Raw genomic sequence first — 12,966 nt, 5'->3', positions numbered from 1 at the left:
TCTTCCTGTTTCATTTTGTTCTCCCCGAAGCCCCGGTACATAGTTGTATATCCTAGTTGTAAGTCCTTCTAGTTCTTCTACATGGGAGGCCACCACACCATGGCTTGATGAGCGTGTGTGTAGGTCTGTGCCTAGGATCCAAACCGGTGAACCCTGGGGCACCGAAGCGGAACATGTGAATTTAACCACCAAGCAACTAGGTCAGCCCCCAGCTCACTGATTTTGAAGCACATTTCAGACATCATATCATTTTGCCTGTAAATATTTTAGTATATATCTCTAAAAAGATAAAGATTCTTTAAAAATGCATACACATACACTCACACACAATACCATCATCACATCTAAAAGTAATTAACAATAATGTCTTAATTTGAAATATTCAGTCGGTGTTTATATGACTGCTTGCTAAGTCTATGAAGTGTCTTTTTAATCACTAAGTTTCCCCCTCTGCCTCTCTTTTCTTTCCTTTACAATTTTTTGTTGAAAAAACAGGGTAATTTGTCTACAGACTTTTCAGTCTGGATTTTGCTGACAGCATGCCCATGATGTAGAGTGATTAATACATTCTTCTGTTCTTTGTATTTCTTTCTTCTTTTTTTTTTGTTTGAGGAAGATTAGCCCTGAGCCAATACCTACTGCCAATCCTCTTCTTTTTGCTGAGGAAGACTGGCCCTGAGCTAACAACCATGCCCATCTTCCTCTACTTTATATGTGGGACGCCTCCCACAGCATGGCTTGACAAGTATTGCCATGTCCGCACCTGGGATCCAAACTGGTGAACCCTGGGCTGCCAAAGCAGAACGTGCGCACTTAACTCCTGCGCCACTGGGCCGGCCCTTGTTCTTTGTATTTCTTGTCACTTGATAGTTAGATAGATAGTTTGTGTATGTGTGTGGGTTTTGGCATCAAGTTTATAGTAAAAATACAGTAATCCCCCTTTATCCATGGGGGATACATTCCAAGACCCTCAATGGATGCCAGAAACCCTGGATAGTACCAAACCCTATGTATACTGTGTTTTTTCCTATACATACATACCTGTGATAAAGTTTAGTTTATAAGTTAGTCACAGAACGAGATTAACAGTGGTAACTTCTCTTTGGCATATCCAAATTGCCAGCATTACTACTCTTGTGCTTTGGAAATGTTATTAAGTAAAATAAGGGTTACTTAAACACAAGCACTGCTCTACCACCAGTCAGTCTGATAAATGAGATGGGCAGGTAGTGTCTACAGCATGGATATACTTGACAAAGGGATGATTCACGTCCTGGTTGGGAAGGAGCGGGACAGCAAAAGATTTCATCACACTGCTCAGAACAAAGCGCAACTTAAAACCTATAAGTTGTTCATTTCTGGAATTTTCCATTTAATATTTTTGGACTGGGGTTGACCTCGGGTAACTGAAACCATGGAAAGTGAAACCGCGCATATAGGGGGCACTGCTGTAGGCATTAATCTGTTTTTATGACTTTACTGCCCTAAATTTAATTTCTTCAGGGCCAAGTGATTCTTTCTCTGGGGATAAGCAAATCTGATAAATAAATGCATCAGAATGCTAGAGCAGAGGGTATTAAAGCAAAATTCATCAACTTTCTTAGAAAACAATTGTCAGTCTACTCATAGAGAGAGAACACAAAGATCACATCTTCTCCTGAGGTAATAAATGATGAGTAACAAGTATTCAAAACCTGTACTCCAGATTCTAGTCTAAGTCTATTAGATATAAATATTTCCTTTAAACCTCGTAACAAATTTGTAAGATAAGTGCTAAAATTATCCCCATTTTATAGACAAGAAAACTGAAGCATGGAGATGTTCAATAACTTATGTACGGTCACAAAGATCCTAAGTGTTTTATTGGGACAAAAGGATGATTAGTCAGACTAATGGTATTTTATCGGTCTAATTTAATATACATTTGATCACGATATATTTAGAATTGTGTCTTATGATGGATTTTCTTGAAAATCAGATTATATTTTGTTTTGGTACCTGCATAACTAGAAGACTTATAAAATTAAGTTCGTATAATGTTATTTTTAAAATTCTAGTTAAAGAAACAGTTTCCTGCTATGGCCCTGAAGATTCCTGCCAAGAGAATATTTGGTGATAATTTTGACCCCGGTAAGTGCTAACATGTAGACCAGCTGTAAGTGATTATTGAAGTTTGAAGGCGTAGTTACGCTTTCATTGCGCTGTATAGTAGCACAGGACTTGACAAAGCTCCTTGACTCATGCTGTTTGGAAACAATGCCTCAGGAAGGTTCTTACTGTGTACCAGGCATTGTTTTAAACATTTTACAAGTTTTAATTCATTCACTCCTCACAAAAACCCTTTGAGGTGGGTGTCATTATTATCATCACTATTTTATAGATGAGGAAGCTGAGGCACAGTTAGGTTAATTAATTTGCCCAGTGTCATATACAGCTAATAAACGTCAGGTTTGGAAGTTAAATTCAAGCAGTCTGGCTTCAGATAAATTTATCAATCATTAAGGATAATTTGAGATACTTTTCTAACCATGAAGGACATTCTTTGTTACATCCAGAAACATTTATTAAACATTTACTCTGTACTCAGCACTCTGCAGACCTCTGAATGGGATACCAAGAAAATGTCCTGTTGTTCACCCTTGGGGAGCCTCTTGTTCACCCTCAGGGGTCTGGAGCCTGTTTGTCTGAAGCCTCAAGCCTGGAACTTTTCACTAGAATCCAAGAAATCTATCTAGGTCACAAATGGCTACTTACAGAGAGACAGAAGTCCCCTTATCCACCAGAAATCCTATCAGAAAAGTCATCTATCTGTGCCACGGGTGAATCTTGACAAGCTAGAGCACTCTCCCTCCTCGCTGTATTACTTCCCTAACTAATTTGCTTGTAACCTTGTAACCCATTAAACCAACGATTCCTTACTTGTCTGCTTTCTTGGTCACTACTCAAGGTGTAAGCTCTCAAATCCCTTATCTTGACTGTGCTTCCTCTCTGCAACCTAACCTTATACCATTCCTTTCCCTCCCAAACCTTTTCACTGTGCCCTGTGGAATTCTGCCTACGATTAACAAACTCCTATTTATCATCCTATCTTTTTCATATTTCTTTCATATTCTTGCCTTAATTAAAACTTAGTTTCCCCCCTGAGGCTGCTAGATTATTTCCTGGAGCCCTCTCAACTAGAGACTTTATTCATTTACGCTTTGTGAACCTCGAGATTGGAGAGGGTTCTCACTTCCTCTATTATATGTAGAATTTTTTCTCTTGGGAGAATTTAGCACACTTCATTGTAATTGTTGTCTCTTTTATCTGACGGTAAATTTTATGAAGATGAGTACTTTGTCTTTTTTATTGATTTATGGTGCCTGGTAAATACTAGATTCTCAATATATATTACTTGAATACGTGAATCTATTAATAAAGAAAAGACTGAGTTGGCACAACAGAGCCAGATTATACATTGCATAGAATTGGTTCTATAGGCCAGTGATTTTTGTACTCTTGTTTTGTTTTTAGCCACAGAACACTTTCTTCTGAGTGAAATATTATGCAGAAATATTGTGTGTAGAAAACATAAAAACAGAGCTGCTTCGTTGGAACAGCAGTGAAGTATGTCTGTGGAGCACAGTTTGAAAAATATCTTTATGGGAAACCTGTGGGCCTTGGAGTCATTTGAGTGAAGTGAAGACATGCTGTGAAACCAACAGTGTATAATGTATAGTTGGCATAGCAGAGAGAAGAGATAAGATAGAGACTGGGAGACTGGTTAAAGAATATTCCAGTGGTCCTTGCATTAGATAATGAGAGCTAAATGGGGCTAAAGATTGAGCCATATGCAGGAATGCTTTTAATGAAAAATCTGTAAGAAATCTTGGTGATTGCTTAGGTAAAGGAGACATATAGAGAAGAGAATCAGAAATAATTGGAAGTGCCAGGCCCGGTGAATGAAAGAATTAGTTAATGTGAAGTGGCAGAAAGACATTTAAGAGGAATCAGACTGCGTGTTAGTGACAATATGAGACTTGAACTCAGGTTGGAGTTCATAGAGCCCTTAGTTGAACCCCAAAGACATCATTTCATCAAGGGAAGAAGGCCAAGAGATGAAGACCTGCACCATTGCTGCTTCATTGTTAAAGGCAGAGTATCAGACCCAGTGCCCTGTGGTATTTATGTTTTGGTGGATTAATAATTTGATACTAAAATTGATTTTTATTGGAGAACAATTTGAAATCAATCCTGAGTGTATTGTATGTGACTTGGCAACAGTGAAATAGACTGCGTGTCACAGAGCTCTTAGAAAGCTCTTCACTGGGGGGATAGATTCGAATCTAAGTCATCCTCAAAAAACCAAAGATTGATAAGATGCTCATTTGATTAGGCTTTGGGGAAACAGGCATTCTCATATTTTGCTGGTGGGAATACAAAGTGGTACAATCCATACGGAAGGGAATTTGGTAATATTCAGCAAAATTATATATGCATTTCACTTTGACCAAGAAATCACATTTCTAAGGGTCTTTCCCAAAGATAAACTGCATATGAAATGATGTACATACAAAACTGTCGTGACACTATTTTTAATAGAAAAAACTGGAAGCAACTGGAATATCCTTCCAACATTGGAATATGATGCAGCTGTAAAAAGGAACAAAAAAGCTCTTTGTTCCTTACTTTGGGGTGATCTCCAGAATACACTGTTCCGTGGAAAAAACAAAGTGCAGATGTCTATAGTGTATATTTTTTTTGTGTAGGAAAGAGTGTGGGGATTCAAAAGGAAATAATGAAACAGTAAATCAAAAACTAAAAACTAGTGACTTTGAGGAGGAGGGAGAGGCCGGTGGGAGGTAACAGGGGTAGAAGTTAGATGTCCCTACATGAATCTTGTTTATAGCTTTGACTTTAGAACCATGTACATATTTTAAACAATTTAAAAAAAATGATAAAATGCAATAATAAAACAATCTCTAGAACAATTGAAAATAAACTGAAGGAAAAAACCTAACTGTATTTTGTTTGGTGGTGTAAACACATGGAGAATAATTATTTTAAATGACTTTAAAACACAGAATTTCAGCTGTATATTCCTCATGGGATATATGTTAAGGACCAAAAATGTGCACAGAAATTTTACACTGCATTCAACAGTCTTATTGTTAAAAATATAGAGTTAGTATTTTGTAATTATGCTAATATCTTGGGAACTAAGATTTTAAGCAGAGGAAGAAATAGAAATATAAAACCAAAGAGTTTTAGTAAAAATCCTATGATTTTTAACTTGATTTGGAAATATAGTATGAAATCATATTTATTTTTCTCTTTCCAAAACAATACATATTCCCTAGCACTCTCCCCTGGAAAAGCCTAAAAACAGTAATGAAGTAAGTAGCAGTGAACACCATCCATGCTAGCATCCATGCTGTAATCTCTAAATGCCCTTTCCCCCTTAAAGGAATCAGAGTTCCATGAAAAAATGATGATTCCAGATCCAAGCAAGAAATGTGCAAGATGGTCCTAGGATGTCTTGACTGAAAGCAAGGGAGCTGTACAAGATTACTGAGGTTTTATCAAAAGGACACAGGAGCCCAGTTGATGGGACTTTCACTGGCCATGGATGGGCCAGTTAGAGCTTGATGAAAGAAATTGCCCTTTTTACTTCACTCATGTTTGACAGTCGTTGTGCAGAGTGTTTCTGTACATCTTTCTGAGTTCCTATGCTGCATCTTAAGTCCACGTCTTCGCTTTCTTTTTCTCATTTCTTTATTCTTGTTGCCAACCTTTGTAAGATAAGTTTTACATAGACAGATTTTTAGGATTGTTTCTGCCTATACTTTTTGAAGTTAAAATTTCATTTTGAATTTAAAGATCTTTCTATAGAATACACACAGAGATAGCTATACTTTTTATATTCTAAATAGTTTAATATCAAACCTTTTGCTGATAGGATCCTGAGGTCAATATAAAAACTTTTTTTGCAGTTTTAAAAAAACAAGATTATTTTATCTTTATTATTGAAAAATAAAATTACAAAGTAATAAAAACAATTTGAGTTAAATATAGGATGGGATATATGAAATTTAGAGACTACAAATGCTAGAGTGTATAATTGCTTGCTCAGTGTTTTATTTATCTGTTCACAAACATCAATTAAGTACCTTCCAAGACATTGTGTTAAGAGCTCAAGAAAAAAAATTTTTGAGGGCATGATCCTTGCCTTCAACAGCTCACATAGAAAGCACTTTTATTTCTCAGTTTTAGCCTTTACTAATTGAGGAGAAATAGGTTTGTACAATATAAAAAGACAACTCCGCATTATTATTCTAGTCTTTTATTCTATTATTAGATTATAGAATCGTTACTATGTATAAAATAGTTATTATTCTAGACTTTCTACCACCTAGCTGTTTATAAGACTTGGTGCAGGCACCGTCTCAGGAAATTCTTCTTAAGATCTAATCTCTAGGTGAAGTTAGGAACAGTCTTCTCTGCTCTCATAGCAGCTTGTGAATTCCTCTTTGTTACTACCTTTAGTGTGCCTGAGTGTAGTTATTTGTTTAAATTTGTCTTCCACCAGAATCTGAACTTCTTGAGGGTTGGTACCTTGTCTTAATTAAACGTTTTTGCATTTCTGGTGCCTTGTACACTGCCAAATGATGAGTGAACAAATGAATGCATGTACGCCATTTCAACCAGTCATTTATTTTGGAAAGCCTACTTAATATTAGGTTAAAGATATTAAGTATCACTTATCATATAATTTAAACTTTGAAATAATTGAAGATCCTGAATTAGGCACGTTAATTTTGTTAGCTAGTCTTGCTCTTTTTTTTTTTCTTCTTTTTTGACTGACCATCACAAAATGTTATAGCTGGAAAGAGACCTTACACATCATCTAATCCTTTCCCCTGCTTGACAGACGAAAGAAAGGAGGAGTTTGCGGTTATAAAACTGGCCAGTGGCACAAGTGAGACTCAGAATTACATCTTAGACTCTAACTCCAGTGTTCTTTCACTGTAGCAGGCTCTTTTTTTAAAATACTGCTACTATTCTAATGTAGTATATAATTAATAATTATTTATAGTAATTAATAATACAATATACCGTAATAATAATAGTGGCAGTAGTAATGATGGTAACTGTGCTGTTGAGTTCATAACTATAAGGTGGTTTCTTTTAGCTTTATTTCATAGATGAGGAAAATAGAGACTCAGCAAGGTTAAGCCACTCTCCCAAGCCACACATAATATGTGGCAGAATTAGACTCATCCAGGTTTGTTTGCTTCTCTTATCTCTTTACTGCCTAATTTATGGATGGTGCCTTTAAAAACAAAATTCACAATCATTTACGTGTGTTTTATTTTAAAATTACTTGTTTGGAGCATTACAAAAATCTTACCCTGTATCCTAATCCGAAAGGTGTGATTAAGACTAAAACATCTGTGTGGTCCCTGCAAGCTCTAAATGTCCTTTGGTTATGAGTGGAATCAGGTCGCTCTGGCCATCAGTAGCAGTGTTAGGACTAAAACCCAAGGTCTCCTTGAGTCAGAGGTTGACGATTTTTCCCTGCCCCACGGTATTGGGGATTGTCTCTTCTTGGGTGATTTTTCTTGAAGCAATGAAATGAGAGAAATCTGTATAGGTCAGTTTCATACTCCTTCTGCAGACTAAACCTTCTGTTTTATTGTCCAAGCATTACATTCTTTTCAGTCTCTAATTGAAATTTCTTTTGAATTACAACAGATACATTCACGTAAGTTCTTCATTGGAGAGATCTGTAAAAATATATATCACCAACTTTAATTTTTAAAGATAATATGTCAGCCTTATATAAATTCTTGGAATTTATCCTGTAATGGGCTGGTGTGCATTTTAGTCTTACCTGGAATTTTTCTTGGATATTTGCATGCTTAATACTGATTTAAAAATAAGCTCAGAATTACCCCTAAATTCTGACTACTACTGGACTTCTTGTTTCGTTGCTGACCTCTTTTCTTTATCTTCTTGTATAGGGCTTTCCATAGGGCTTTCCAAACCGTTTAAAGCCAGTAATGAAATGGAAAGTCTAGTAGCACTTAGTGCAGCAAGGGCATAGCTCACTGAAGAAAGGAAATTACTCTCTTTTCACAGCTGATCTCCCAGTGTACAATGTACCTTCAGTAAGTATCTGCAGAACAATTTAAAGCTGCTTCTGTGTAATCATTAGATTTTCTTTAAATCTCTCAAATGTAGTCATTCATTTTAATTCTCCCTCCTAGGTTACTCACTTAGTCCAGTTCCTAAAAAATAATTGTCTTTCAAGTACAGTTTTTAATATAAATCTCACATATGCTTTACTGTCTGGTGACATAAAGAATGCCCTTGGAAGAGCTTTATAAAGTAACTTCCTGAAATTCTTCAAGAAATTCACAGTTGAACAAGAAGAAAGTACTATATGCGTCTGGATCTAAGAGACTAGATCTAATCTATGTTTGTCTTTTTATAGCCATACCTTACATTTAAGAAATGAAAACCTACATGGCTGGAAACAACCCATAATTTTGGTGACAAACACAATACATTAAAACCTTTATTGAGTAGAAATGATTTTGCTAAACCAAAAGTCACTATTAAGTTGAATATCGTTTATAGGTTTTTATCAAGATGTTCACCATTTTGAGACACTCTTTCAAGTCTCCTGTTTTTTCAATTTTTAGAGTATATTTCTTAAGGATTAGGGTTTAGGATGATGACTTTTTGACCCCCCAACAACGAATAATAATGATAACAAAAATAATAATGGCTAAAGATTGTGCTCTTTCCATGTACCAGGTGTACTACTATAAACTTATATGTATTGTCTCAGTCCTATAACAGCACTATGAGGTAGAAATGTTGTTATTATCCTCATTTTACAAGTAAGGATTTAAGTCTTAGGAAGGTTCAAGGTCAGTTAGTAGCAGAGACAAGATATTTGAGTAAAGTTTTCTAATTCTAAGAAACCTTTGTGCTTTACCTTTACTGCTAAACTGCTGTTGCGTGAGCCTCAGTTATCAACACTCAAAACACTTTGAAGATGCTGGACAATTACTTGTTAGGAAAGTGTTCCAGTGTATTTTTCAAGGGGTTTTTTAGCAGCAGGAGTTTTTTAGCAGCATAGTTTTGGTGGTTGATACTCAATTAACCAGTTAATCACCGTTCCCTAGTTATAAGGATTTCCAGTAATTCTTGTGTCTTTAAAAGATTAGTATGATTTTCAGTCATCAGTGTCATAGTGCTAATTTTTATTCATTACCTGGTAGAACATGAGGAGTTGGACAAAGCAAAATGCCTTGCAAGTTTTATAGTGAGTCTATTTAGAACCTAAAATAGGCACTTTTTTGGAGAATTTTCTTTTGGGAGATATGTTATCTGCTATATTTTAATTTTATAATCGTATTTATGGATTTAAAAAATAGATATTTCTAAGTATTCGTTATTGTATATCAGGAAACATGACTTAAGAAGTAGCTTCTTAATCAAAATTCAGTATTTTGTGCTTGTCTATTCTTATATAACTGTATTGATCATAATTATGTAGTCTGACACAAATAATCCTAATAGCTTATGTCTTTCTTAACAGATTTTATTAAACAAAGAAGAGCGGGACTGAATGAATTCATTCAGAATTTAGTTAGGCATCCAGAGCTTTACAACCAGTAAGTAATTCTCATAGTATTATAAAGAGGCACTGAAACCAAACCTAAGAATATTGACTAAGCTACTGATACAGATTTTACACGTTCTATGGAATGTTGTCTTGCTATGTGTGTTTGTAAAATCGTCCTCGAGCATTTTCCCTTGGTGTTCTTCACTCGTTTTCCCTCCGTAACTCAAGGCCCTAGTTGTTTTCTTTCTTCCCTTTGTACTTGAATTAGTTTTGTAGATTAAACTTGAAGGAAATTTGCATAGCACACAGTTAAAACATTTTGCTAATTATTTGATGTTATATTTATTCATGTATTCAAAAAGGATTTATTAAGTACCTGTTGTGTGCATGGAGAATACAAAGAGAAAGGAGTGTTGTCCCTGCCTTCCAGAGGCATAGGCTCCCAGTCTAGGAGGAGAGACAGATGTATAAACAAGCTGTTAAAGCTAGGGAAGTTTTATGATAGAGCTGCTAGAAGATTACAGAGAAAAATGTGACCGGCTCTTCTTGGGGAAGGTCAAAAAAGGCTTCATGGGGCTTAAAGGATGTGCAGTCACTTAAGCCAAAAAGGAAGAGCATTCGAGGCAAAGGGAGCAGTTCGTGTAACAGAGTCTACAAAAAGCCTGAAATGTTCAGGACGCTTAAGTATTAACATTTCATGGTGACTGGAACACAGGTTTTCAGAAAGGAGATGAGGCTGAAGGAGTTTGGCAAGGGTTGGACGCACGTGCCACCACATCTTGTTCCACCTGGGGTGATGTTATCCCTCAACCCAGACGAGGCTTCCAGTGCTTCTCAAAACAGCATTCCAGGCAGCCACTTAAGATGCGGGTTCTTTCCTGTCCCTGTATGTCTCGTGCTAATGAGTTTAAACTTCCTTCTGTAGCCCAGCAGCTCCCAGTGAAGGGAGGAGAGCAGGTCATATCAGAAATTCCTCGGAACGTTTAGGTAGATCCGTGGTTTGAGATGTTTTTCTTATTTTTTTGTCTGTTATTTGGTTCACAGGTATTTGTGATATTTATTATGATCTGTAATTTACGTATCTGCTACTCACATTGTTTTGTATAAAGTATTTGTACTTGTATAAAGTATTGTATTTTAAGAAGAAATAAAGGAGACAAAGCAAAATATCTGGGGAGCTTTTCCACAGCTCACCTGTCTGTAGATCTAAAGGTTGCCTTCTAGACAGTGATGCAGACATACACACTTTAACAGTCTTTCAGAATCACGACATTAAAGGACTGTATTTTGTAGCAATTGTGCTAAAAACAGTGATGAACATTTCTGTAGTTCTTTACAGTTTACAGAGGGCTTCTACCTTCTGAGCAGGTCCTCTGACCTTTTTTAACTTACTTAATTTAATTTACTAAACTACTAAAATACTAGAACCAGACCTCCTCTGACCAAGGTCTTCCACGCAGTGCTCTGGGCTTCCCGTGATGCTCACAGGTAGAACAAGGGTCGGGGACAGGTGGGGCACCTTCGGGAACTCCGGCATTAGCCAGGGCACTGAAGAGCAGGTGCCCTTCCACTCAGGGCCTCCAGCAGGTGGCAGAGAGGCACAAAATTGGGGAGGATCTTTGAACTCAGGCTTCTGCATAAGATGTGGTTCTCAGCAAGGAGACTTTTACTCTTTGGCTCTTTGTGTTATTATTTTTATAAACATTATGCCTTTTCCCTAGGACAAATTCTGTGTTATCTTCAGCTTAGATCTACCTTCTAACCTTTAATTTTTGCTGTATGCACTTGAGATTACTTCAAATTGGCAGGTTACTGGCTTGTTTGAAATATAATTCGTACATTGAAAGTTTGAATTTGTCTCCTCCTTTGACAGAGCCTCACATAGAATAAATTTCTCCTGGTGTTTTTAACAGTGTTACTCAGAATCTCCAATATTATATATTAAATTCTGAATATTCATTCTGGACCTAGAAGTGTAGTATTATAAGGATGTTATATTCAGTATTAAAATTCAACTAAGTGCAATTTGATTATTTTAATTTTAACATTATACTATAAAATACACAATTCTTAAGTATACTACCCAAGTTACATACACATGGATCCTGTAACTACTACCATTCCATTTAAAGTAGAGGATATTTCTATCACCGCAAAAATAAATAGCCAAGAGTTTTCTTAAACTTAATTTTTAACTGACATTTTCTTTTTAATAAGAAGTGATATTTTCGTATTTTTCTTGATCTCGTCTGTTATTAACGGAACTTTATGTTCATGCTCTTCATTTGAACATCAAACTGTTCGTGAAATAGTGTAGGTTTAAGAGAGCAAGAAGACAAGCCAATCAGCAAGTGTGTCCTGAATACCTACTGTGGGCCTATTACTACCACACTGGGGAAATGTAATTCAAAAACAGCTTTACTTCAACAGGGAAAAGATTATTTTTAAATTGAATTTGTTGAAATTGAATTTACAAATCATTTAAAAACTGGAATGAAATATGTTAGTATTTCTCTGACTTCTGGATACAAGAAGGTTTTCTGAGCATATTGGCAGCGAATAATCTGTTACAAAGTAAAACCGTAACAAATTTGATTAATAAAAACTTTGACCTCCAAAAATTACAAGCAACATTAAAAACCGGAAAATGTGGAAGAAGTTTCCCATGATAGAGGACAACAGATAAATATACTTAGTGTAGAAAGAACTCATGCATATGATACACATTTAAGACACCAAAAGACAAAGCACATTAACAGTTTGCAAAAGAGAAGATACAAATGACTGATTAATTAGAGAAACTTGACATTTCCTTATCTATTTAAGAAATGTAAATGGAAGCAAAAATACCTTATTTTAGCTTTATTGTAGTATAACACATACAGAAAAGAGCACAAATCATGACTGTACAGCTTAATGACTTACCACAAAGTGAATGCATCTGAGGTGCCATCCCCCAGGCCAAGAAACAGACGTTAGCAGCCCCCCTTGAAGCCCGTCACATGCCTCTTTCAAATACTCTTCTTTCTCTCCTTCCCAAAGGTAATTACTCATTTGATTTTTAGCAGCGTAGATTAATGTGCCCTGTTTTTGAACTTTATATGAATGGAATCATACAGTACATATTCTCTTCTGACTTATTTTCAGCAATGTGAGAGTCATCTGTGTTGTTGCATATAGCTGTAGTTTGTTCGTTTCCATTGCTGTATAATATCCCATCGTATGAATATACCACAGTTTATCCATTCTGCTGATCATGGACATTTGAGTTGTTTCCGTTTTCTGGCTGTAATGAATAAAGTTGCGATTAACATATCTTTTGGTGTGCATGTGCAACCATTTTCTGA

General features: G+C 36.0%; 1 protein-coding gene across 13 annotated transcripts in view; it reads left to right on the top strand.

The window, feature by feature from the left end:
* The window catches only part of SGK3 (serum/glucocorticoid regulated kinase family member 3), a 119,511-nt gene that overhangs the window by 72,792 nt on the left and 33,753 nt on the right, over nt 1-12,966 (top strand). For 12 of the 13 annotated variants that reach the window (XM_070631548.1, XM_070631542.1, XM_070631544.1 and 9 more), the window contains 2 exons: nt 2,058-2,130; nt 9,593-9,668. In XM_070631548.1, the coding sequence (XP_070487649.1) occupies nt 2,058-2,130; nt 9,593-9,668 (149 nt within the window). Of the gene's footprint in view, nt 1-2,057; nt 2,131-8,003; nt 8,151-9,592; nt 9,669-12,966 lie in introns of those variants that run through there. The other variant, XM_070631552.1, reaches the window with a different exon arrangement.

The sequence above is a fragment of the Equus przewalskii genome, chromosome 8 (genome assembly GCF_037783145.1).
Source record: "Equus przewalskii isolate Varuska chromosome 8, EquPr2, whole genome shotgun sequence".
NCBI lineage: Eukaryota > Metazoa > Chordata > Mammalia > Perissodactyla > Equidae > Equus > Equus przewalskii.
The sequence above is the reverse complement of the archived record's forward strand: the minus strand, read 5'-3'. Positions and strand labels throughout refer to the sequence as shown.